Source organism: Cucurbita pepo, chromosome 3, assembly GCF_057944985.1.
Source record: "Cucurbita pepo subsp. pepo isolate OVF chromosome 3, ASM5794498v1, whole genome shotgun sequence".
Taxonomy (NCBI): Eukaryota; Viridiplantae; Streptophyta; class Magnoliopsida; order Cucurbitales; family Cucurbitaceae; genus Cucurbita; species Cucurbita pepo.
This window is the reverse complement of record NC_141800.1, coordinates 15,585,605-15,612,189: the sequence shown is the minus strand read 5'-3', so window position 1 is coordinate 15,612,189 and position 26,585 is coordinate 15,585,605. Positions and strand designations below refer to the sequence as shown.

The 26,585-nt window shown below is 35.1% G+C and overlaps 4 protein-coding genes and 1 long non-coding RNA gene across 28 annotated transcripts; 2 read left to right on the top strand and 3 right to left on the bottom strand.

The window, feature by feature from the left end:
- The first annotated feature begins 2,358 nt into the window (after nucleotides 1-2,358).
- LOC111791894 (uncharacterized) lies at nucleotides 2,359-6,490 on the top strand. 16 transcript variants are annotated; one of them, XM_087122766.1, is made up of 10 exons: nucleotides 2,359-2,735; nucleotides 3,390-3,771; nucleotides 4,218-4,414; nucleotides 4,506-4,647; nucleotides 4,746-4,905; nucleotides 5,131-5,205; nucleotides 5,485-5,533; nucleotides 5,614-5,762; nucleotides 5,848-6,117; nucleotides 6,275-6,490. In XM_087122766.1, the coding sequence occupies exons 1-6, from the start codon at nucleotides 2,665-2,667 to the stop codon at nucleotides 5,163-5,165; spliced, it is 987 nt and encodes a 328-aa protein (XP_086978892.1). In that variant the 5' UTR covers nucleotides 2,359-2,664; the 3' UTR covers nucleotides 5,166-5,205; nucleotides 5,485-5,533; nucleotides 5,614-5,762; nucleotides 5,848-6,117; nucleotides 6,275-6,490. The 16 variants fall into 16 exon arrangements, with proteins under 16 accessions (XP_086978892.1, XP_023529174.2, XP_023529175.2 ...); XM_023673406.2 differs by having other exon boundaries at nucleotides 5,611-5,762; XM_023673407.2 differs by having other exon boundaries at nucleotides 5,597-5,762.
- A 2,672-nt stretch (nucleotides 6,491-9,162) lies between these two features.
- On the bottom strand, nucleotides 9,163-9,625 carry LOC147793298 (uncharacterized). The gene is made up of 2 exons (XR_015420342.1): nucleotides 9,487-9,625; nucleotides 9,163-9,402 (listed from the first exon to the last, which is right to left on the bottom strand). It is a non-coding gene; the product is annotated as an uncharacterized LOC147793298 (long non-coding RNA).
- LOC111791109 (wall-associated receptor kinase carboxy-terminal protein) lies at nucleotides 9,244-10,846 on the top strand. Its single transcript, XM_023672321.2, has 2 exons — nucleotides 9,244-10,278; nucleotides 10,688-10,846. Exons 1-2 carry the CDS (start codon nucleotides 9,465-9,467, stop codon nucleotides 10,786-10,788), a joined length of 915 nt encoding a protein of 304 aa, XP_023528089.1. The 5' UTR covers nucleotides 9,244-9,464; the 3' UTR covers nucleotides 10,789-10,846.
- A 797-nt stretch (nucleotides 10,847-11,643) lies between these two features.
- On the bottom strand, nucleotides 11,644-21,508 carry LOC111791108 (calmodulin-binding transcription activator 3). Of its 9 annotated transcripts, none has more exons than XM_023672312.2 (13): nucleotides 21,235-21,508; nucleotides 21,023-21,124; nucleotides 20,122-20,241; nucleotides 19,364-19,479; nucleotides 18,378-18,466; nucleotides 18,109-18,154; nucleotides 17,002-17,272; nucleotides 15,983-16,173; nucleotides 15,205-15,588; nucleotides 14,417-15,114; nucleotides 13,658-14,231; nucleotides 12,692-13,009; nucleotides 11,644-11,879 (listed from the first exon to the last, which is right to left on the bottom strand). In XM_023672312.2, the coding sequence occupies exons 2-13, from the start codon at nucleotides 21,060-21,062 to the stop codon at nucleotides 11,796-11,798; spliced, it is 2,931 nt and encodes a 976-aa protein (XP_023528080.2). In that variant the 5' UTR covers nucleotides 21,063-21,124; nucleotides 21,235-21,508; the 3' UTR covers nucleotides 11,644-11,795. The 9 variants fall into 9 exon arrangements, with proteins under 9 accessions (XP_023528080.2, XP_086978469.1, XP_086978471.1 ...); XM_087122343.1 differs by having other exon boundaries at nucleotides 21,023-21,126; nucleotides 21,238-21,508; XM_087122345.1 differs by having other exon boundaries at nucleotides 17,014-17,272; nucleotides 21,023-21,126; nucleotides 21,238-21,508.
- Nucleotides 21,509-23,315: 1,807 nt separating this feature from the next.
- Nucleotides 23,316-26,039, bottom strand: LOC111789751 (S-adenosyl-L-methionine-dependent methyltransferases superfamily protein). Its single transcript, XM_023670432.2, has 9 exons — nucleotides 25,705-26,039; nucleotides 25,467-25,580; nucleotides 24,958-25,026; nucleotides 24,812-24,831; nucleotides 24,689-24,741; nucleotides 24,546-24,576; nucleotides 24,373-24,448; nucleotides 23,757-23,896; nucleotides 23,316-23,604 (listed from the first exon to the last, which is right to left on the bottom strand). Exons 1-9 carry the CDS (start codon nucleotides 25,877-25,879, stop codon nucleotides 23,557-23,559), a joined length of 726 nt encoding a protein of 241 aa, XP_023526200.2. The 5' UTR covers nucleotides 25,880-26,039; the 3' UTR covers nucleotides 23,316-23,556.
- Between the last annotated feature and the right edge of the window lie 546 nt (nucleotides 26,040-26,585).

Genomic DNA, 26,585 nt, shown 5'->3' with positions numbered 1-26,585 from the left:
ATTGGCATGGCTCTGATACCATGTTAGATGAACACGACTCTCCACAATGATATGATATTGTCCACTTTGAACATAAAGTCTCGTGGTTTTGCTTTGGGCTTTTCCAAAATGTGTCATACCAATGGGGAGTGTATTTCTTGATTATAAACTCATGATCATTCTCTAAAATAGCAGATGTGGGACTTTCATCCAACAATTGACAATAAACGTTGGGAAGTGATAAAAATGTAATGAACTTGATTTTAGTACAGATAAACACGAGAGTTGGTCGAGAGGAGGAGATGAGTATGATAAACCCTAATGCTTAAAAAAAACACAATTTTAACGGGAACAAAACTAGGAGGAACAAGGACATACAAGGAGACAGAAAAACGGCTTAATATGACTAAGACCAAGAAACCGAGACGATAAAATGTTGACATGAAAGATGAAGGAAACAGAATTAGGGTCACTTTCATTTAATGTCTGTCTCAAGCATTTATCCACAAAACTACTATAGTTTAAGTGTAGTCTCAGTTCATTCATATATCCCTTTGTTTACTCGAGCGTTTCAACTATTTTTATGATTATGTTCATTTGAAACTTGCTACCTAGGAAAGTTCACGGGACAAGGTTAGATATGGATGTTCCTGGTCGCTATTTCCACTCATTTAAATCTATTATCTCACGATTTGTTTTCCCTTTTTTTTATCGCCTAAATAAGGAGTTAGCTACAACCTGACCATCGAGACCATGAATCTATTAAGACTATAAGCTATAAGCTAAAGTGAGACTGTAAATGGATTAAACAACTAGCTACACTTCAATCATCAACAGTAACCGAGAAAATAGCGATCAAGATTATTATTTAATTATTATAAAATAAAATGTAAATATAAAATATTCTTAGTAAATAAAATAATATTTTATAATAGTTAGGAGTGTACATTCAACCCGGACCAACTCAACCTGAACTATAAGGGTTGGGTTGGATTAGCATTTCAGGTAGGGTTAGGTTCATTTTTCTGAACCCGAACTGAATCGGTTTGTTTTCAGGTTCGTGGAATAAAACCTTCGAGTTGACCCGAGCCAAATAAAAATATATAAATTATAATAAGATTTTTTTTTTTTTTTTTTTTGTATTAATAAGTTTGCCCGGTACTTCGGCTTCCCTGACCTAGAGATATATACATTTTTTAATTATTATTTTATTTAATTTCTTTGTTCTCGATTATTTTAAGAATTTTTTAAGAGCTAAAATAGTGGACATTGAAATTTGATTATAAAAAATTACTGTAGAGAATTCTAGATTATTTAAAAAAAAATTAACCGTTAAAATTGTGGATACAAAATTGGATTGATAAAAAAATTTAGTTTAAAGATTTTAAATTTTAATATATTTAGCACCCTTATTAAATCACAATTTATATATTCTTTATTTTTCTAATAGTTTAATAGTTTAAGGTTCTCTAACTTTATTTAACATATAATTACAATTAAAATATTTTATAGTATTTTTATTTTTGTTATATACATATATCTTTAAATTAAGCAATTTTATTATTTATTTAATTTAATGAGATGGAAAAAGATTACTTTAAAGATTTTAAATTCTAACATATTTATTATCTATTTGTTGCCGCGTTGTTAAATCATAATATATATATATTATATATATATATATATTTAATAGTTTAGGTTCTCTAACCTTATATATAATTACAATTAAAATATTTTATGTCATCTTTAATTTAATCATTTTTATTGTTTATTTAATTTCATGATTTATCTTTTTACTTTAACCAACTTTTCAAGAAAGGTCAGCATTTAGTAATTTTTTGTTTTATGACAATGTTGAATTATGTTAATATTTTATAATTTTATTAAGAAATGTAGGTATTTAGCTATCTTTGGTTCTATGACAATGTTGAACTATGTTAATATGTTATAATTTTCGCATTGATTTTCTTTTATTATGAATAATTAAAGATCGATTTGGCTTTGTTTGTGAACTTTTAATATATTCTATCTAAGATTCTATCCTAATTATAATTTTAGCATTGATTTTCTTTTTTAGTGTGAATAATTATAGATGGATATAGTTTGTTTGTGAACTTTTAATATATTTTATCTTAATAATTATAAATTGTGGATAAATAAATTTTTTTTTTTTTTTTTGACAACCGGACAACCCATCCCAATTTCGGGTTGAATGGGAACTTGTCTGAGTAAAAAAAATCTCTCAACTTAACTCAATCCAGACTATGTGGAGCTCAACTAATTGCCACACAAGTATACCTAAAAGATGGAGGGAAGGAGGAAATTATAATTACCATATAAACTATTATTTCTAATTCAGATTTCAACAACATTCTAGAACATCAATTTCATTTATTCTTGGGAAGCTAAGAAGGAAGTGGAAGATCATACTTCACCTACAAAACTCCCAAGTCTACAAACTTTCGATCATTATTGCCATTTGAATCAATTAATTAAAGGCAAAAAGTTCGATCGAGAGACTCGTGATTGCGAATCCCGCACCAGGTTCCTTTTGTTTCGATTTTCCTCTCTACAACTATCCTGGCTCAAGGGAGAGTTGGAAGAGAAAGCTGAAGAAGAAGCTCAAAGGTGGTGCCCGTAGCTGTAGTTATAGCTTTGTGATCACGGCACCGAACCTTCAGATCAATGGCTCTCGACGCCGAAGCTGTACCAGCGGCGGAGTTGGCGCTTGCTGATACCGACATCAACTGGAACAGGTTCTCCACCAGCTTTTCCTCTGCGATCAATTTTCTACTAATTTGCTTGCGAAAAATCATGATCCTCACCGGTTTTTGAACTAAAGTATGCTAGATGTTAACTTCTTCTTGTTGTTGTTTAATTTGTCTTGTATGTCTTGGTATCTGTTTTAGGAATTCGTTTGAGGAACTGAGAAGCGCGTTTTAGCTATTAACATCCGATTGTTGTGGAATTTTGTTTGGTTTGTCTGAGTCTTCGAATTTTTTTGGTCAGAGAATGTATTAGGATCTTATAGTTTTGGCATCGTTTTCTTTTTTGTGGTTAAGCATTTGGAATTTGGAGCTTAAACTAGGTCGATGTTCTATAATCGCCAAACTAGGCTTCTGTACCAGTTGATCATTACACAATATAACGTGTGATTTCATACTGGGCGATTGTTCTCCTCCACTTTACTTCTAACGTCCTCACCTTCAATAATCTCCACCAGTACGCCTTCATACTTTTCTTTTCGTTTACAGTCTTGTCAATGCTACTGTAATTTCTTCTCAAAATGAAATTGTTTTTTTGTTATTAAGAATTCTAGCTCTTTTTTACCGATCGGTTGGAATGTATTTCCATGTTTTGTGTAATCTTGTATCCGTTCTTCTTGTAATGCTACTGATAACTTCAATTAGGTTGGACAAGACAAAGTTTCACATAATTGGAGCAATTCTCTTTACTGCTCAGTCAGCCCTGTTACATCCAACAGCGGTTGTAAAAACTAGAATGCAAGTTGCTGGATCTGGTCTGTCTCACATGCGTGGACTGTCAGTTTTCTGGAATATATTGAAGTCTGATGGAATCTCTGGCTTATATAGAGGTTTTGGTACTTCAGCGGTTGGTTCATTGCCTGGTAGAGTACTGGCTTTAACATCACTGGAAGTATCGAAAGACATAATGTTGAAATATACTGGAAGTCTGCAAATGCCAGAAGCAACTCGTGTTGGTCTTGCTAATGGAGTGGCAGGCATGATCTCAAATTTGGTTTCATGCATATACTTCGTGCCGTTGGACGTGGTACATGAACATTTCCTTTCTATTCTTGTCTATTGAGATCATATTTGTTTGTGAAGAAGTTTAGTTCAGAAGATTGGGATTGAAACTTGATGAGAAAACTTTTTAAGACTTGATTGAATTAAATGATTTTCCATACAAGGTTCATTGTCACAAGATCCATGCACATAGTTTAGTGGTAACAAACATGTAATCTTTCCTTTCAAGTGGGAGGATCAAGTTCCCATATTTGTTGTACTAAAAAGAAAAAGGAAAAAGTTCCCATGTTTAATTTCCAATATAGTTCTTAGGACGTAATAGTGAACTTGTTCCTCTCTGCTACTCGACAGTTTATTATTGTCAGTACGCTAAGTAAGCAGCTTCAATTTTAATTTGTATCTATACCTATATCTATATATACTACTCGTGATGCCCCTGAATAACTACACAATGTCAATTGTTATCCGCAGACTTGTCAGAGGATGATGGTTCAAGGGCTACCTGGAACCACCTTCTGCAATGGCCCACTTGATGTTGTGAGAAAAGTGATGAAGGCTGAAGGATTTCGTGGTTTATATAGGGGTTTTGGATTAACGGCTGTATCTCAATCCCCAGCATCTGCTCTCTGGTGGGGTGTCTATGGTGCTGCTCAGCATATCATATGGAGGTGCAATAATTTTCCAGCATAGTCAACTATATGGATTAATTTTACATTAATGGTTAAAATCTTGGACTATGAGTAATCTAATCATTATTAGGAGCTTAGGATATCGAGATAGCATGGAGAAGAAACCTTCTCACATGGAGATGGTTACTGTTCAGGCTACAGCTGGAATGGCAGCAGGTGCTTGTTCGTCTATTATTACAACTCCTCTAGACACAGTAAAGACACGACTTCAGGTAAAATAGTTGTTAGTAGTGTACGCTGCACGACATTGGTACGAAATGATGAAATGGCTAAGACCGTCGCTTATTTTATCTGTATCTCTCCAATGCAGGTCATTGATAACTATGGAACTGGAAGACCATCTGTGCTCAAGACATCAAGAGCACTGTTCAAGGAAGAGGGATGGTTGGGATTTTATAGAGGCTTTGGACCTCGGTTTTTGAATATGTCACTTTATGGAACCACGATGATAGTCACATACGAACTGATCAGTAAGTCATATTTCACATTTTTCTTATGTGAAAGTTTATGAAACTGACTCAGGACATTAGGAAACACGTAAATTATTAATCACGCTTCTTGTGCAAATTTATAATTATATTTATCTATAACGATCACCTTTTATTAGTTTTTATAGAAATATTATATCAGTCCCTTAGATATATAATATAACCTTGTGCATTGCTGTTTAATCCTCCATTATACTTTTTTATCAGAGAGACTTTCCTTAAAGGAGATCGTGACATCTTGAACGGGAGGACTTGTGCGGGACGTTTAGAAGGAATAGAATAGTAAGCCAGATGCTTCATTTTTTTTTTTTTCATTCTTTTTTCCATCTTTTTTGGATGGTGGGGATTGTAAGCAGCAGATGAAACATAGAAGCAACACAGTGACACAGGACGGTACCAAACTAGCAATGGTACAAACGTAGATCATTCCATTTTTCCTTTCTGTATGCTGAAACACAGGTGTCCTTTTTACAATTTTAAAGTCACCAATATGAATTTCATTTTGTTAGAACTGCATTCATGAACTAATGGAAAGATGAATAATATTTCATTGATTTGTAGGATTTCTTGCTTGGTTGAATCATTGATTTTTTCCCCTCTTGGCGGTGTAGTAAGCATCTTAAACTAGCAGTGGATGAATCATAGTGATAGAATCATCATTGACACAGGACAGATCTTAACTTGCAGTAGTTGAAACGTAGACCATTCCGTTATTGTAATCATGAACAAACGGATAAAATGAATGATGTTTCATTGATTTGTAAGACTGTCTGCATTCTTGAATCCCACCACCAATGCAAAGTTGCAATACCGTCGGAGCCTGCTGGCGGTGACTTCAGGTATCAGAATACTTTATCTTTACTTTGTGGTGCATAAATATTACCTCTTATTTTGCTATTCTTATCTTACCAAACTTTGAATAAGGTGAAGGGCCCCTGGAATGATCGGCTAGAGGACTGAAAGAGTTCGTGTAACAGCCCAAATCTGTTAACAAATATTGTCCGCTTTGACCCATTACGTAACAGCTTTACGGTTTTAAAACGCATGGAGATAGGTTTTCACATCCTTATAAAGAATGTTTCGCTCTCTTCTCCAACCGATGTGGGATCTCACAGTTCGGGACTGTTAATCATTGGAAACAACTGCATTCCTACTTTTGTATTCTTGTACGTCAATCAGATTCAACGAAGCAAGGTAAATATCATCCATATGTCGTGAAATGCGTTGCTTAACACACTTGGGGTTGGATGGCTGGGGGGTAGAAAAATATGGAAACTGAACACGATCGTCTTCTCTTGCATTTGTGAATAAAAATTGAACATTGTTGCTTTGTCATGACATTTACATGCAGGTGATTTCACTCCAGTTTGTACCACGGAGATCTGGATGATGGCTGTTCAAACAGAGTTTGGTAGAGAGGGTGTGAAGCTCTTAGGATTGTCTTGAGATAAAGTTCGATCTCATTCCGAGTGGGTCAAGGATATCAAAGCCTATAATGTGAGTTTTTCGATACGCCCTGGTTCTTTTGGTATTTGAATAGTTAGGAACATACAGTAGCAGTATGAAATGGATGGGAATGTTAGGAATCAGACTCTTGAGACTCTTCACAATGGTATGATATTGTTACTTTGAGTATAAAGTCTCATGACTTTGTTCTGGGCTTCCCAAAAGGCCTTATGCCAATGGAGATAGTATTCCTTACTTATAAACGCATAATCTTCCACCAAATTAACCAATGTGGACTCACTCCCAATAATCCTCAACAATCTTCCCCTTGAACAAAGTACCCTATAAGCCTCCCTTGAGGCTTATGGAACTCTCGAATAGCCTCCCCTTAATCGAGGCTCAATTCCTTTCTCTGGAGCCCTCGAACAACATACACCATTTGTTTGACACTTTAGTCACTTTTGACTATACCTTTGAGGCTCACAATTCTTTGTTCGATATTTGAGGATTCTATCGACATGGTTAAGTTTAGGGCATGACTCTGATACCAAATATTAGGAACAGAGAGAGAGAGAAAACTGGAAATCTCATCTATTGAGGAATGAAATTGGCTATTGTGTTACAGAATACATAGAAAACAAATCAAATCTGGTAGGACTAAATCTGATATGACTAAATTAAATATAATTCAAATAGCTAAATCAAATCTAAACCTAAAAAGAAACCTACAACTTTTTGACACTCACATTTGCATCTTTTTATCATAAAACCAAAAGCCACGTAGAATCAGATAAGGGTTTGTAAAGGACAAAGGTCTGGAAGGGTACCCATTGCCGTAAATTCTGCTGACTTTGTTTGAATTCGTGGGCTTTGCTTCCACCTTTTTTTCACACTTATCTTTGCCTTTAAAGGGATTGGCTGTAACACATTTTAGATTATCTACAAATTGTCGCGTGTCATTTAATAGGGATGTGGAGTCCAACAACATTAAATAAATTGTTAAGTATGAACATAAAAGGTAAGAAATAAAAATGGTTTGGTTCATTCTAGTCCTAGTTTAAATCACCGATTCAAAATGGGCTACCAAAGAGTAAATGTCGGTATGTTTCATCATCCAACTTGGCACTAGTAAGAAATAAAAATGGTTTGGTTCATTTTCTTGTTAGACTGTTCTAGCTCGGTATTGTTTCAATTGGGAGGTTATCTTGAAAGTTTGAGTCCAATTTTTTCCTCTTCAAATGTATTATATAATCTATTCAATACGTTGTGAAATAGTTCGATCCATATCCGGTGTGGGCATTAGAGCATTGAGAGGACCTTTCCCTAGTGTACTAGTTATCATACCCATTGTAAATGTTGATAGCCAAATGCAGAGCAAATAACTGCTAAAAGCATCCAAGTAGTACGCCCACCGATACTTAAAAATATTCATTTGGCCTTTATAATTTTATAACGGAATTATTTTAGTATCTATTTATAATAAAATTGTTACTTTTTAACAAGTTAGGAGTGTTGGATGATGAAAGTCCTATCGGTTAATTTAGGGAATGATCATGAGTTTATAAACAAAGAATACTCCCTCCATTGGTACGAGGCCTTTTAGGGAAGCCAAAGCAAAGCCATGAGAGCGTATGCTCAAAATTGACAATATCATACCATTGTGGAGAGTTGTGTTCGTCTAACATGGTATCAAAGTCATGCCCTAAACTTAGTCGTGTCAATAGATTGGTAAATCCTCAAATATCGAACAAAGAACTCCAAAAGAAAAGGAGTCAAGCCTCCTCAAAGTTAGTAAAAAATGACTAAGACTCCAAAGGAGTCGAGCCTCGATTAAGGAGAGGTGTTGGATGACAAAGTGGACAATATCATACCATTGTGGATAGTCGTGTTGGGTCTAACAAGGAGCTACAATTAACTTATTTTCCAACCTTAAACAAAAAATACCAAAATAGTTTTTCTATTTATAAATAAAATAAATAAACACTATTGTTTCCTTATAAATCATAGATTTTAAGGGAAGAAAAGACAAAGAAAAGGCTTTGTATAGAGAGCAGTAGTCAAAGTAGGGCCCACTTTCACAGCCTTTTTCTAATACCTTTTGACGATCTTTTTATGATGTCTCCCGCACCGCCACCTTCTTAACGGTCTAAACCACCCACTAAATTTTTAAATTTCGATCATAACCCTTAAATTAGGAATTTTGTTTTTATTTAATTTTTAATATTTTTATTTGTATCTGATTTTTTTAATTCAAAAGTCTAAAAAACAAAAAAAAAAAAAATAATAAAAATAAAAATAAAAATAAAAAACAAAATAAAAAATTTAGAATTTTATACTACATAACATTTAAATTTATATATAACAAAACAATTATTTAAAAAAAAATTAATTAGACTTATTTTCATTTTTTTAATTAGAGTAAATGTGAGAAAAGATTTATATTTATTATTGTGGTAAAAAATCAATACTCAAACTATAGTACAAGAAGAAGAAAAAACGAAGCTAAGTTTAGGGCATGACTCATGACTTTGATACCATGTTAGACACATGACTCTCCACAATGGTATGATATTGTTCCTTTGAACATAACTCCCCAAAATGCTTCATACCACTGGAGATAGTATTCATTGATTATAAACTCATGATCATTCCCTAAATTAGCGGACGTGACACGTGTCACAATCGCACTCTTGATAGCAGCGGACTTGTGATTGTGCAGCACTCACTTTCCAACAACAAGTGAGCTAAGCTAATTCGTTCTTACGTCGCCTACGGTTAAGCGACGTATGCTCGAGCCTCTGGCCTCGGTTTAAGAGAAGGTTTTAGAAAATGAGGGCAAAGGAAGATTTTCGAAAGAGAGATTTTGAAAGAGACGTTATATAAAGAAGCAAGAGAGGAACAACCTCGGGTTCACAGGCAGAGGATGAGCTAACCTTGAAAAGTTGATTTGGAAGAGATGGAGGAAACACCGCAATTTGAGTCCATAATTGTCCCTCGAAATTCTCACTTCTCTTGAGCTGAGCTGTTTTCCTCCTTCAAAATCAAATAAATCAACCGTTCTATTCAATTTATCATTACCAGAAATTTTTACTTTGATGAACTCCATGGCGTCGCTACCTCTTTCCGCCGTCTCCGGCCACCGGAATCTCACATTTCCATGCCTCCTACTCCTCCTACTACCGGCAACACTACTTTTACCTTCTCTCACTTTCGCCTCACCTTGCCGGACCTCCTGCGGCAACATTCCGATCAAATACCCCTTCGGAGTCGACGACGGCTGCGGAGCGCCTCAGTTCCGGCGCATGTTCAATTGCTCCACAGATCTCTTCTTCCTCACTCCCTCCGGCACTTACAAAGTCCAATCCATCGATTACGACAAGCAATCCATGGTGATCTACGATCCGGCCATGTCGACCTGCTCCATCCTTCAACCGCATCACGACTTCGTCATGACCGATATCCAATCGATCATCATGCCGCCAACGCCGGACACCGTGTTCGCTCTCCTCAATTGCTCGATCGATTCACCGATCCTCAACCACTACAAGTACCTCTGCTTCAATTTCTCTGGCCATTCCTGCGACGAACTCTACGGCGCCTGCAACGCCTTCCGAGTCTTCCATCTGTTGACGAACAGTTCGCCTCCGTGCTGTTTCACTGGATACGATACTGTGAAGTTCATGAGTATGAACATTCTGGATTGCTCGCATTACACGACGGTGTTGAATTCGGAGAATCTGAAGGGCGTAGGGGCTCTGGATTGGGATTACGGGATGAAATTGAGCTTCTCCGTTCCGGATTTAGGATGCGATCGGTGTTCAAAATCGGGAGGAACTTGTGGATTTGATACTGAAACCGAAGGATTGTCGTGCCTCTGCTCCATTTCCTCTAATCATACCAGAGATTGCGGTAAGCCCTCCCCCTGCGATGCATATATATATATATATATATATATATATATATATATATATATATATATATATATATATATTTTATTTATTTATTTATTTATTATTATTATTATTTTGCTAGCCATTTAACAATAGTTAATTTTTATACAACAAATATGTTTTTTTTTAATATATATTTTAGTTATTTTATTATTATTATTTGCGAACAATTAACCATAATTATTTTTTTTTTTATACAACAAATAGACAAACAATTTTTTTTAAAATCACTATTTTAGTTTTTATTATGATTATTATTAGCTAGCCATTTACCAATAAATATGTTTAAAAACAAATTCTTCCATTTAAAATATAAAAGTGATAATGATATTAAAATGTTTTATTTGTGTGTGTGTTTTTTTTTTCAGTTGGTGGAAATATTACGAGTGGAGGACGAAATGAAGCATTCTCAGTATTCATATTTATTTTCTTATTTGGTATTATTCGGGTGATTTTAAGCCATTATTGAAGTTATTAGGATTAAAATGTGGAGTATTTAATGACTATGAGTAATTAGTTTGTTATTATTTGGTTTTTTTTTTGTTTTATTTTGTTTAAAGTAAATTGTTAACATTTATTTATTTATCTATCAACTTCTAAACTATTTTTAACAAATGGATGATTATTTATTTATTTATTTTGGTAAATATTATAAAAATTAAGTAGAAGAAGTTCGATCAATTAGCTAGTTTAATGTTGACTTTATATTTAAAAATATTACCATTTTTTAAAATTATAAAATTTAAGAAAAAAAAAAACGATCAATTTCTACCCAAACATCCTTAATGTCTCAATTTACATCAAAGTGTTTCAATATTTCCTGATCACATTTGGTTAAATTTACCTATTAATTTTAATCAAAAGCAAGCAATAATATTTCAAAATTCACAAATAAACAAGCATGGTATGAAATTTGATTGGATCAACAAAAAAAATTAGACAATTAAATAAATATCTCAAATTTTCCAAATCTAACCGAATATAATTTAATAAAATTATAAGCTATGGGTGGGATTGTGATGTCTTAAGTTGGTTGGGGAGGAGCACAAAACATTCTTCCCCTAGCATATACATTTTAAAGCTTTTGAGTGGAAGCTGGAAAGAGAAAGCCCAAAGATGACAATATCTGTTAGGAGGGAAAGCTTGAAAGAGAAAGCCCCAAGAGAACAATATCTGCTAGCGATAGATCTGAGTTGTTACCGTCCGAGGTAAATATTGATTTTCCCCAAAGTTAAGGACTAAGATATAACGTTCCATAATTTTTTTTTTTTTTTTTTTTTTTTACCAAAAAGATTTCAAAACTTGAGTTATTTACAATTGAAAGTGAACAAAAAAAAGGAGAGGAAAAGGAACCTTTGTTTCTTTCCTCTTTTTGCAATAAGTCAGTATTTTTGGTACAAATCCTAACAGCCTAAAAATGACATTTACAAAATAATGTATACATACTGTTTAATCTGATGGCGGAATGGTTATTGATTAAGCCAAATTCTGCTCTTCCTTCTGGATTTCTTGGGAACTTCCATCTTCATTTGAGCCACTGGGTTCTTCATCATTAATCTGCTACAAATTGTCAAAATGAACTTCAGGGTTTTCCTCTTGTGAGAAATTTTATCTCTTAAATGAACAGGCTTTCGATACAGATAAAATATGGTCTAACATAAGAACAGCTTAGCGGTTATCACATTTACTCCTCCGACCGCAAAAAAAGATCGACTTTTGAACCCTCCAGAGACATCAAGGGTTTTTGGAACTAAGCGAACCGAAGGTTTGTACTTGGGACCTCTAAGCCGGTATACAACAAAACGATACTACATACCGGAAGATCATTTATTACCTTATTCCCAGAACAGGATCCCTCTCTATATGTATGTGCTTTAGCCCTAACTGCCTAATTTTTGAATACTGAAAGAGAAAGAGATTTGGCTTGCTTAAGTGCTTACTTATTAGATTGATGTAAGCCTGATTAGGGAGGTCTTAAAAACTTCATAGAATGAAATGAACGATAAGCTATTTCATTTGTGCTTGAAGCTAGTAGGCGTAAGCTATTTCATTTGTGCTTGAAGCTAGTAGGCGACAAGAATCTATGGTTCAGTAAGTGGAAAAGTTAGATGCCTCTCCTACAGGCCGAAATATTGATTTTGTCTCGATGTGGTTCTTCTCAAGGATCCCAAGATCTTGGCAATGCGGCTGCCCCTTGGAGGCGAGGAAAACAACTTAGAGCATATTGAAAGAACAATCCTAGAAAGAATGGATCTACTCTCTCCCTATTTTTTGCTGGTTTCTTTTTTCATAGTTCAGTAAAGGAATGGAAAGAGCGGATAGCGAAAAAAATAAATATATGGTAAGTGAGAATAGTTTGTAATAGAGGTTACCTTAAAAATGTGAAACTTTGTTACTAATCTCATATACTGATGGCGAGCCTCTGGAGAACGAGCCATGGACTTGACTCTGGATAGCGCCTTTTCAACATCAGCATATTTAAGCTGGCGCCCAATTCGTAGAAACTCATAGTCATCACTTTTCTCCACCTGTGAATGCGAGGAAGCAACTTCGCCAGTTGCCCCTTCGGCTTTGTACCCTCGCAGACCAACTCTTTTCCGCCTCCAGCGTAGAATTGCCTTTTCTACAATGCTAACTGTCCATATGACCTTTCTATACAGTTTACGAACTTGATATCCTCTCACGTGAGCCTGAATGCAACATTTCAAGCATGAGTTAAGATCAAGATCTTAAGAAAGCAAATAGAATTGTATAACGTCATAAAAAAGAAAACACAAAAGAGGTCGCCTTATGAGGGGGCAATCTCTCCCATGATAGCCTAATTCGCCATAATTTTCCTATTCCCCAACTTGTATTGAAACCGCCCAAACCCACCACTAGTAGATATTGTCCACTTTGGCCTGTTACGTATGGCGATCAGCCTTATGGTTTTAAAATGCGTCTGTTAGGGAGAGGTTTTCATACCCTTATAAGGAATGTTTCATTCCCCCTTTCCAACCGATGTGGGATCTCACAATCCACCCATTTGGGGGCCAGCGTCCTTGTTGGCACATTGTCCAGTGTCTGACTCTGATACTATTTGTAATAGCCCAAGCCCACCACTAACAAATATTGTCTGTTTTGGTCCGTTACGTATCGTCGTCAATTTCACGGTTTTAAAACGTGTCTGTTAGGGAGAGGTTTCCACGCCCTTATAAGGAATGCTTCGTTCCCCTCTCCAACCTATGTGGGATCTCACATGTATCCTCTACCAGGCAAACTATCTAAATAAATACAAATATGCCACAACTAATATTCCTAGAGTAATACCTAGCAACGTAATAGACGAGCACAAGTACCTGGATTTTTACAATTCTGTTTCTTATCTTCAAAAACTCTTTTCTTCCCTTCCAGCCACGATAATTTTGTTGAATCCTCACAGCTGCAACGTGGAGATAATCCTCATAGTGAATTTTTTCAGCCTTGTTTAAAATTCCGAGAGCCACTAGGTCAATTGATTCTTCATGTATCATCTCCTTGTCACTTCCCATTAATTGTTTATGACGAAATGAACGAGCACGGAAAGCAGCATGAATTAAGGCAGCAGCGTGAACAGACTTCCTGACAGCAGCGAGAGAACCCTTGAGCGAAAGGAGTTCGTCTTCCGCCAACTGCGATGATACGACATCTGCAGTCTGAATAGTTTCATCAACGTTAACATTTTCTTTTACGTTGTCCTTAAGATTTTCACCATCAGTCAAAGAACGTAAATGAGCTGTAAGATCAGCTTCAGCCAAATATCCAGCAATTCCCTTATGCCCTCGACTTGATGCCAAATCAGCAGCAGTTTGTCCTCCTGGAAATCCTGAAGTTGGATCATCCACGGCGCCAGGAGAAACACCCAACCTAACCAGTGTAGCGACGGTTTCTTCCCTGGGGATCAGAGGACAAAATGACAGTAAGAAACATTGTTGAGAGATTATTCCAAGGTGTACATAAGAAGAATGGAACTGAAATTTTTAAGCACAAAAATTTTTAAGCACAACTCCTGAACCTCCTAAAGTGAAAGAGAACAAAGCATGTAACTAATACTTGAAAATCCAAGATGGAAACCTAACCTCCCAAAGTAAGACGCCCAGTGAAGAGCTGTCCTTCCCTTCGAATCTCTGAAGTTCGGACTGACCCCAGAAGCGATTATCGGTCCTATGGTCCATGCATAGCCAAGTGCAGCTGCCAAATGTATGACGCCTAGGCCCTCTTCATCCAAAACAGGCGTTCCCATAGTTCCTTCATGAACCTTGCATGCTAACCACTCACAAAGTTTGTCCACCAGCAAAGTTTGGATCATAAAATCCCTAGGGTCCATTCCATCACTTATTAATGGAATAGAAATCCCTTCCATCATTCTCCATTTTGCAATATCACTTCTGGATGACTTCATCAAACCTACGATTTTGCATTTCTCACAGTTCTTAATAGGGCAATCCAACCACTTTTCCTCTAAACATAAATTCAACAGCCTTGTCAGACGCATTTGAAACCGCAATTCATCTTCTGATGCACACTTGATAGCATTAGGTACAGAAAGGGTTGGCGGCTTTTCACGAAACTCAAACTCTCTCACCTCACTGCAGGCTAGCCTATTACAGCATGTCACATAGAAGGGAATACGCCCTGGAGCATGCAGGGGAGTTTGGCATCGAAGTACACTGTTTGACAGAATTTCTGCAGAAACCTCAACTTCCCCAAACATGCATCCCCACTGCGTTTCTACAGGAAGTTTTTTGCTTCCCAAAAACGAGCCAACTATTAGGACCTTCATAAATCCCAAAAAAAAGAGTCAAACATCGAACACTCAGCCTTAATGAATCTAAGGGGAAAAAACATGTCATGCAACAGTCGGTACCTTTGTTACATTTCCAGAATATGCCCAATCTGGGGAAAAATCGGAAATACTGAATAACTGATCTTGGGAAAGTGAAGGCCCCAGTGAATCGATATCCAGCTGCATGTGATGCGATAAACTGGATACTTCTTTCTCATCATTTCCAGCATCCAGTGCACACCAGTAATTACCAGAGTCCAAAGTCATCAAAGAATCATCACAATCTCTTCCAATTTCCTTATCCATCCATCTGCCAAAACTGTCAAGTTTTTTGAGTTCTCCAAAACCTTCATGGTTCAAATCATATTTGGATGTCTTTTCTACCTGAACAAACGAGTCGTCTACCACCTGAGAATCAGTACACATACCAAATAGAGGAACTGTGATCAAACCGTGCTTCTTTTTCTGGCACAAGAAATATAGCGTTGGGCACTTTAACAATATACAAATATTTTAGTAGAGAACCAATTAACCATATAACAGTAAGCAACTGCGAAAAGAGTACAACAAGTTTTCTCCATGGTAAATGCTATTAGATGACTTAGAATTGATTCACTCTGACAGCATCCAGATATCATGAAATCGTAACCTCGTCTTAAAAGAAACTTAAACATAATAAAAAAGAAATAAGAAAGAAAATGTATGTGACTGTATGTGACTGTGTGTTAGTAGGTAAAGAGTGTACCACATCAATGCAGGTTCACATGTTCTGTTATGGAGATATAATGATATTATCCAAGTAATTTCACAGATCCAAATCGCAAAAAAATGTATCCACCAAAAACTGCAATCAACAAACCTGAACAATTCTCTGAGAAACTGCTTTTGCGGCAGGTACTTCTGCATCAGCAATCAAGCCATGCCCACTATTTACCATATTTTTTACTAAGCCACTAGAAGCCAATCTAGCATCTATTAACTTATGTGTAATGGAATCAGTTATGGCAGATTGAATAATCACGATTTCTTGTCCACATAAATCAGACGATCCTGCACCATCTCACCCAAAAACGAAAAATAAACCAATAAGACAAACACGACGTAAACCAAAAAATGGCCGTTTGAACTCCCTAGCATAAAACATAACTATTAAGTAACAAGCAATTGAAAATACAAAGTTCCAAAAGGAATTGATGGTCTCATTCATATTTAGCAATAAAGGGGTCATTTTTTTTTTCAGAATCTCTCTTCATGGGGATTATGACCACTTCGAGGGAGTACAGATTTGCTTTAAACAATAAGCTATGCTGAAGGAGGAAGTCTGAGCAGGAAAATTTAATAATAAAAATAAGCAAGGGTCCATTTGTTTCATGGGTTTTGATATGGATTTTCAAACAGACATTTAATGTCCTTGTTTGTTTAACATGGTATTATTGTCTAAGGAAAAGAATAGCTTGATCAGAAGTTTTCAGCAGATTAACCCAAAGATAACAAGAGAAAGAACAACAAAGAAATAAATGGTCAAGTTTCTTTCCCTTTCTTGCACAGTGGCACCAATTAAAGAAGGAAAATCCCACTAAACACTGCAATTATAAAGAATGGTTCTTGGAAAGCTCAGACAACTGTAAAGATGAAGTTTTCAAGAAACTTCAAATTTCTTGGGCCAGAATTTTAATAAGCTTAGTCCTCTGACACAAATATTCAAAATAAATAAATAAATAAATAGCCATAGATATATGATTTCTTTTATATAGCCTGGTAATGAGGGCCCCACTGGGGCACCTGCGGACCAGACAGATTAAGTCTTCTTTCTGGAACAATAGAGTGATAAACTTTTCTTGAGAGTTGGAGAACGAAAATACAGTACTTTAGTCTTACCTGAAACATCACCTGCAGGCAAAGATGCAGGCAGCATGCTGGATTTAAACACATGATGAACATCAGAAGAGATTCCAGAGTCATTCCTAGCGCTAGAATCCACACCCCCATTTTCTGAACGCACTGTTTGCATAGGACTTAATGGACTTGAAGTATGAACTGAGCCAACAAGTGAAGTTTCCTGCATAAAGATGGGTGTTGAACCACCTTGACAACCTTCAGCCAATGACCCTGGATCAACTGAAACACGAGATACGCCAGACCTGTAACCCTACATCCCACCAAGAGTTAAATAGACAACACCCAAAAAGAAGGGGAAAAAAGGAGCATGGAAATTAAAAAGCCTATGCACTGTCAAGAAGAGTAAAAATTACAACTGTAGAGTTTAATAAGCTCATCTAGTCCATTATTATTATTATTATTATTATCAGTATTTTTGGGAAGAAACCGTCATTTCATTATATATATATATATATATATATATATATATATATAAGAGCACTCATATTTCACTCAGAAAATAAAAAAATAAAAAGTTTCATGGTTCAATGCCATTAGAAGCACATTATGGAAAATGTGACCAGAGAGTAGAAGAGTTTTCTAAGGAGATGAAGCTGGAAGTTCTCTGCTAACTATCTAAGTTCTATTTATCAATCTATATAAGTTTTCAATTAGTTACTAATGTTTCCTGCCTAGTAGTCCATAGGGGCTTCAATGCTCATTCTTTAGAATGTCTGCTTCCTTACTCTAATCGCTGCTTTACTTTTATTACTTTTAACTTAATCAATAAAATAAAAAGGAAATTGGGGATTTAAAAGAATAATTTGGAATAAATGAAACAGTTATAAACTGGGGATCAACCTATTCAGCCCATTGCCCTCTAAGGTTGATAACTCAACCAGACTTCCGCTATATGAATCTTAGGACACAGCAGGTTTCAGTCTAGCAATACCCAGCTCAATTGTATTTCAAAATAAGCAGAAGGAAAATTAGTACAGGTCAGAAAATGAGCACCATCATAAGGCTCAAGAGTCACAATTTATTCAAAACCCTTAAAAAAATACAGAGAAGTGCAAAGGGGTGGGAAAAATTAGACTAACATAATACCTCATTTACTTCTCTGTAATGCACAAGGACAATATGCTCTAATTGCCTGAAAACAGTAAAAGGTGAATGATAAAGAAGACAAAAAGATGTGACTTGAGTGTTATTAATTCATTAAAAATAGAAATTTCTTCAACAGGACCTAAAATATGCGAAGGAAAATCTATACGTATGAATAAGTCCTCCTAACCTAATGAAATAGCTCTACCATAATCCAAAATCTAAAATTAATGTATACCAGGAAAGAGAGATGGAGAGACAGAAAAACTCACTCATCAAGCATCCAATAACTTCTTCGCTGGAAGTTGTCATTGTCCTCACCATGTGCATAGTAACAATGCAGAACATCCACACTTCCACTCTACAAACACGGAAAAAATTAATTCACAAAATGAAACATTTTAAGCAACTTCTGTCCACAGGGAGGAAGGGGAGGGGGTGGAAGATGTACACTAAGAACCTATTATGCACCATATTTAATGTACTGAAATGACTTAGCAACAAACTCCTGTGCAAAATGACTGCAGCAACTAGCACAAAAAGAAAAACTGTAAACCAAGAGGGAAAATGACTTTCAGATGACCTGGACTCATCTTTATGATAGAAAATGCAACATCTAACAAAAAAAATATCACGATTGAAGCCAAATCCACACATTTTGATGCTGGTACTTGTTCCTTCATAACATTTTTGTTTGTTGTTTATCCATGGTTTTGGGTATTTGGTTTGAAAGAAATAAGAGGCTTTTCACAAATAAAAGTGTTCCTTGGGAAGAAAGCTTGCTTTTGATAAAGACTTATGCAGCTTCTTGGAGTGCTATCATAAATCTTTTTGAAATCAGATTCCTTCTTGTTGGGAAACCTTCTTGTTGCATGTAATTCTTAATTTTGGTTTTGGGTTTTAAAAGTACTTTATAATTTTAGTTTTGGAGTGCTTAGAATTCAGTTTTTCAATGATCAATGAGAAGTTCCCATGTCTTGTAAAAACAAAAACAACAACAGCAATAAAAATAATAGTACTTATTTGTTAAAAGTACAAATCAAGTACTCAAGCTTCTACATATCAAGAAAACATATTTGCGTTCACCTTCCTATAATATTTTGGGGACACTTACAACTCAATACAGGAGTATTGACACGGGTATATGGAAATCAATCTAACGTTCATGACCTGAAAAATCAACGTGTTCAAGTGCCCCCCATCACTCATGACCATAGGGGAAAAAGTTAACTTACAACCATCAGATTGAACAGCACACCTTCAACTTTTCATGGGCTTCTTTGACAGTTTTTCCATCTTTCTTCTTCCTCCATTTATGACCATCTTTACGAAAATATCTAAGTGCTTTCCGATCAAAAAGGAACAAGGATCCAGCTGTAAGTGAATAGTATTAAGTTACTTTGTGCGCGGGCAGAAAGCCGCATCTTATCGAAGCAATATTTGAACAAGCAGCATGGGAGTAAACACAATCCTTATGAGAGACGTTTCACAAAATAAACAAAAGGCAAGGAGATTAACAAAATGACACTGATTGAGCTACTGGCCTTGACTAACATGGTGGATGGCATTTTCACATGGTTCAACAGTGTTCCTACTTATTCAAAAGTTGAGCAAAAAAAAAGGAAAAACATTCAGATCAGGAAGCTTTTAGATTGCCTAACTCCTTCACCTTAAAAATCTATTCCCCCTAAAACGTTGAGAAACGCTTTTTACTCCTTATGTAAACATTCAAAATCTTTTTATTTTCCCTTTTTTCCAGAAAAATAAATTATGGTAATCGTGTTTAAACTCTTTTTTATTTTTCTTAAAGAAGAAACATGTATTTCACCAAATGGAGTTTAAACTCTAAATGACCTAAAAGAACTTCAGACCAAGCATAGCAACACATAATCAGATTGCAACAACTTGAAAAAGAAAATACTAAAAAAAATTGAAGCACAACAAAAGTGAATCAGTATTATACAAAAGTAATCTGCCTATATCGAAATGCAGATTTTGATATATCAAAGTAGTAACCTGGAGGCTGAACTGGAGGATCCGGTGCTAATTGAAACTTTTGGTAATTTCGAAGAATTTCACATATTTCAGCTGGCCGAAGCCACCTGTTTTGTGCTTCTTGTAGTATTTGTACTAGATCTGCCAAAATTTTAAAATAGGGACAGATGTTCAAAACTAAAAAATTAAAATGTCCTTGGCACAGTCAAAGGAAGATAAAATTACTAATTTTTCTAATAAGAACACAAAAATTCCAAGCATCTGCGGACGTTTTGTCTCAGTTAAGTTTCATTGTTCTACTTGGATTTCTATTCATGAAGCCTTTTGTATTTATACTTTCTTCATAATTAACAACAATTCAAGAGGTTTCTTCTCAACAAACTCCAACAAAGAGTACTAGATTACAAACATAACTCCTCGCTACTTAAAATACGAAAATACATACAGAAAGTCGAACTCTCGTCATCAACAGAAAGATCGAATACGAAAGGTCACTCAATTGTTTAAGAAACTTCAAACGAAATGCCCAAAATCGTTCACATTTTGATTAAAAGAATTACAGAGACTAAGAAAGAAATGCATACAGCAAACAATCAAAACAAAATGGCAGTAACACCAACACAACGCAGAAAATTCAGATATCAACAGTGAAAGATCATTTTCAAGAAGCTGGGATCACCCATATGACAACGAGAATGAAGCCAAGACGTCGCCCAAATGATGAGCTGCTCTCAGACATTGAAAACACAGCTTCTCAAACACGTTTTGATTAAAAATACTCGGAAAGATAAGCATGCAGCAAAGAATCAAACACAATGCAGAAAATTCAGATGTCAAACAAATAGATAAACAGTAAAAGATTATGAATCAACAAGAAGCTGGCATCGCGAATATAACAACAAAAACGAAGCGAAAACCGTACCTAAATGCTGAATGGGAACATATCTCCTGCTCTCAGCCATATAACGCACAACTTCTCATCAGCATCAATCAACAGTTGGAATCAAAATTTCCGAAGACGAACCTGCACAGAAAAAAAAGAAAAAAAAAAACAAGAACCAGAACCACAAAGACTGAGATATTAATAGAATGCATGAAAAATGGTGGTGAAGGAAGAAGGGAAGGAGGTTTGACCCTAAGAAGCGCAATGGTTCTGCGATGGGATTGAGCTGGATGGCAAGGGGAGGAGGCGGAATGGGAGAAAAACGAAAATGAAGAAGAAGATGAAGAAGAAGAAGGATGGGATGCGTGAAAGAGACGGTGAATTGCAGTCAACGAGTCTGTTATTTGCATTCACACGAAGAGAATGGGTTGTCGAAAATTGGAATTTTCGATTCAGCTGGAATTTGGGACGATCGAGATCATACAAAGAAAACGTTTCCAGTTCTTAACGACAATTTTATGATTTTTTTTTTTTTTTTTTTTTTGGGTAAAATTTCTCCTTACAAATTAAACAATCGAATTCATCTCTAGACTCTCTACTTGCTCCTCAAACTTCATAAATTTCACCCCAATTTTTTATTTTTTTTATTAGAGAGAATTTTGTTGGATAATATTTAGAATAAAAACTTGTTCCAAGGTTAAAATTACGACATTTATCAAATTCATGACTAAATTACAAATAATTGAATTGGTGGCTAATTTAAATTGACATGTATCCCAAATTAAAATTGAAAAAAAAAATCTCAAATAATGACATATTTCATTGCCAAAATGGGTTTTTTTTTTTTTTTTTTTGAATATTTAAGCTTTTTTTTTTTTTTAATTATTATTATTATTTTTTTTTTTTTTACTTATTTTAATATCAAATGCTAGGTCCTAAAAGTGGAGAAAAAAGTTAAATGGTTCTTCAAATTCTAAATTATTTCAGTCTTCACTTTTATTTTAATTTTTTTTTTTATCTCTTAACAAAATGGATGATTTAACTAATATTAGTAGTTATATATATATATATAAAAAATGTATATATTCATAATTAAGTACTCTCTAGGAAGAACGTGGATAAACTTCTTTAAAATCTAACCAAAATTTTTAAAACTAAAGAAAAAAATAGGTTTTAATTTTTTTTTTAATTTGACTAATAATTTAAATGATTGTATAACTTAAAATTATGATTAAATTATTGTGACAAAAAGATACAAATTTTTAAATGAGACTTGAGTGATTATTAAATAGGAGTTTAGATTTTTACTTTTTAAGTTTTTAATATTTTTTTTTTCAAAACTTAACTTAATTTTTTAAAACATTGATATAAAATAGACAACAATAAAATAATAATAATAATAATAACAAAAACCATAAATGGAAGTAATGGTTATATGTTTGGTTTAAATCAATTATTAAGGAGATATTGAGTTCATAAAAACTTGTTTTTATTTTCAATAAATGTAAAAATTATACTAAAAAATAAAATTGGGATAAAAGAAGCATAAATTTAAAAAACATGAAACTAAAAAAAGAAGCTATGAATAAACAAGACCTAAGTAATTTCATGAATTAGCAAGTAGATTCATGTGTAGCCAGCCACATTATGAACTCCAATTATCCAAAATTAATTAACTACCGCTCATATTACAAACCGTACATTTAAGTACTAATACAAGTTAAATAGTCAATCGAGCATACCTCAATTGATTAAGGCATATGACCTCAATCCAAATCTCTCTTCCTACTTGTTAAAAAAGACTAACATAATTCGACTGATTAATAAAGCATCAGACCTCAATTCAAATTTCTCTACTCACTTGTTAAAAATGACCAGCATAGCTCAACTGATTAAAACATGAGACCTCAGTCTAAATTTATCTACTAGCAACGGAGTAAAGCACATGATTTCAATTTAATTCCATCTACCAAAAATCAAGTGTTACACAATCCAAGATATAAATTCATTGTCGTACTTTTGAAGTTAAATAGTCAATCGAGCATACCTCAATTGATTATGGCATATGACATCCATCCAAATCTCTCATCCTACTTGTTAAAAAGACTAACATAACTCAACTGATTAAAGCGTCGGACCTCAATTCAAATTTCTCTACCCACTTGTTAAAAATGACCAGCATAGCTCAACTGATTAAAGTATGTGACCTCAGTCTAAATCTATCTACTAGCAACTGATGAAAGCATGTGACCTCAGTCTAAATCTATCTACTAGCAAGCATGTGAACTCAGTTCAAATCCATCTACCCAAAAATCAAGTAAACACAATCCAAGATATAAATCCATGTGTCGTACTTTTCACACATCATGTGCATTGAGCTCTATCTAAAATGTGATCAAATGGAATACAAAGTCATGAGAATGTGAAGGTTGGCGTCAAAGATGAGCTATTGATCAAATGCAGTAAGAAAAGTGATGCTTCAATTACTATCATGTTAACTGAACGAAAATACTGCAACGAACTCCTACATTTTAGTTAAAAGGAAAACACTGGCCTTTTATCAGGTCCTTCCCTCACTCAACAGCAAGATCCTGCTTTTGGTCCGGCTTCAAAGAACTATCCTGAAAGTTCAAGAAAGTCGAATCCAAACGATCACAGCTAAAACGAAAACTAACCTCGAAGACAAAAATTTATGCATCTTCCAACAGTAGTGGGGGGAGGGTGTTCTTTTCTAGCTTTATTAGAAACAGCCGACTGAAAGGGGAATGCTAACCTTAGTACAGATGTATATATAGTGGACATCAGGATTCTGCCCGAGCACAGTATCGAGTACCCTTACGTCGTTATCACATGGAACAGGTTTCAACAGGTCCCATTTTGGAGGGTCAGTTCTTTTCTCTGAAATAAGTTTCTCTGCAAGATGTCAATAAGAGATGAGGATGACATCAGAGGAAACTATTACAGGTGTTTGAAAAGCGATGAAGTCTTTCTTTCTCTCTAAGCATCTGCTAAGGAGGGCAAAGAACTGATGCTTCCACAAGGTCTACATAGTTTATAAATGTAAACTAAGCAGCACAAGCTACTCACCAAAGCTGCGCATACGAGTTCCTTGGATCGTAAAAACGATTTTTTGTTTTTAAATATGGAACAAATAGATCACATATCATAACAAGTTTGAATGCCTAAAAAATTTAGGTATAAATATTTTGACCATAAAACCTCCTGCAAAAAGTAAGGACATTGTGTGGAACGGAGACAACACAAGGGGCATAGGCCCCGAATATGCCCGTGCAGCTGTCGTTGAACTCCAAAATGAAATAAATAGACTAAAAATGCAGATTGTAGTGACTTAAAAGCACTAAATAACTTAAATTTAGTTTTGACCAAACCTATGACATGAAGCTTTATCAATGAGAAAGTACGTCTCAGTAGACTTAGTCGATACGAGGGAGCTCCATATGTAACCTGCAGATTCGAAGCAAAACACAATGATTAATCCTTGCATATAACATTAACAAACAAATATAAGGAAACAGGGAAGAGTAATAACTACAGAATTTACCAAAATATAAACTCCATTCTCCTTGAGGACCCTATATTTTGTCATCAACTGCTTCAATATGTAGTGAACAGATCAAGAAAGAAAATTTATACATAAAAATGAAGAACTGAAAGATAATCATATAGTCCATTGTTGCGGTTTACCTCCAAACTTCATCAAGCATTTTAGTTGCATTTTGTCGTGAATTATTTCCGCACTAAAATTAAAAGTTACCCATAAGATATTAACGTAGAAAAAATAAACATATTAAAACGCTCGACACTCACCAATAGAGAGTCTAGGGTCCCTGGAAACATCACATAGAAACAATCAAAATGTTGAGGAGAGAAAATTGGAAAACAACACACTCATGTGCACACACAATAGAAAAGCAAGACAACAATGTACGGATCATATACATGGAGTACTACACCTTTGTCAAGAACAGTGTCGAAAGAACATGTTTCAAATGCACTCATATCACGAACATCCATTTTCACATCTGTTTGATTAAAATGAACATAGATGAATACTTTAATCACGAATTAAATTTCAAAACTTACATCGTGTACTGTATAATCCAGTACAAAATGATATATAGATAATATAATTCAACATCATATAGAAACAGAATGTAGTTCGAATATTTCTTTGTAAGGAGTACAGAGGGAAAGAACTCGGGGCATTTGGCTCACAAATTAAGTTCGTATAGCTCGAGTATATGAATCAAACTTACGTAAACTCACACACCAAAGGCTGAAGTATACAAGTAAAGAATAAATTACCGCAGCTCGTTCTTCTCCACAATCTAGATACAAACTAGGTCTCCTAATTCCAAACTACGCTAACCAGGCTCCATAAAACCATAAGCCAAATATCCCCTCTCAAAACACGAAAATTGATAAAACGGAAATTAAAACAAAAATGAAGCAAGAAACGTACATTTCAGCTGCGGACAATTACAGTACTTCTTCTGCATTGCTTCGATCACAACAGAGGATATATCAACATTGATCACATCCTCATAGCCATCATCGACCATGCCTTCGCTAAATGCTGCAACAAAAACCACAAGTAATCCTAACAAACGCCTCTTTCATACAAAACATAGTCGAAAACTAACAGATCTGGTACAGAAGAATCAATCCAAAAAAGGCGGACATGGAGAAGGAGAAGAAACCTGAGTTGCCGCATCCAACGGCGAGGATGCGATGATGGCGAGAGACATAGAGATTGATCAGTGGCGCTAAGGAGTGATACTTCTGGTACCAATCAAAGGGGCCAGATTCGTTGGAATAGCGATTGTCCCAATACGAGGGCTCGCCGTAGGCCTGGGTAGAAGACTCCGACGCCATGATCGACGATTCTGCTCCTCACTCTGGCGTTTTCTCTTCTTCTTTGAAAATTTGATTTGGGATTTTTGAAATCTGTTTATTCTGTTGGCGTTGTTTTATACGCTCCAAATCTTGGAAGGTACTGGAATGAGAGTAGTTTTTCTTGCAGGAGGTTTGTCTTAGCTTCGAACAAAAAGCCCAGGGGTGTTTCTGTCATTTGACAAACAATCCTATCTCAAATGTTCTTTCAATATGAGCAGGAAATTAACCATGATTAGCATAATTACCTTTTTGCCCCTGCTTCCATACACACACAAAAATATTGTAATATTTTGAATTCCTTTTTTTATAGTCATTTTAGACTTCCAGATTTAAAAAATAATTTTATTAAAGGGTTTGATTCATATTTAACCATAGTTAGTCGATAATGAAATGATTTAATATTTAATAATATTTGTACCTTGTTCCAGCACCGTCATCATCTTCTATAGCCATTGTTTCCCGCGTCATTCAAAATGAAGGAAAATATTCTCTTCATTCCAAATACGAGAGTTATGTATCGGTTAAAAAATGGGCTAATGTGGATTGGTGTCTCTTCTGTTTTACCGTAAATCCTCTCTCTCTCCTATATCATGTTTTTATCCATCTCCATCGTCCTCGTGATTCATTTTCGACTTTCACATCGCTTCAATCCTTCATCATCAATAGCCAAAAGAATTGAATCATT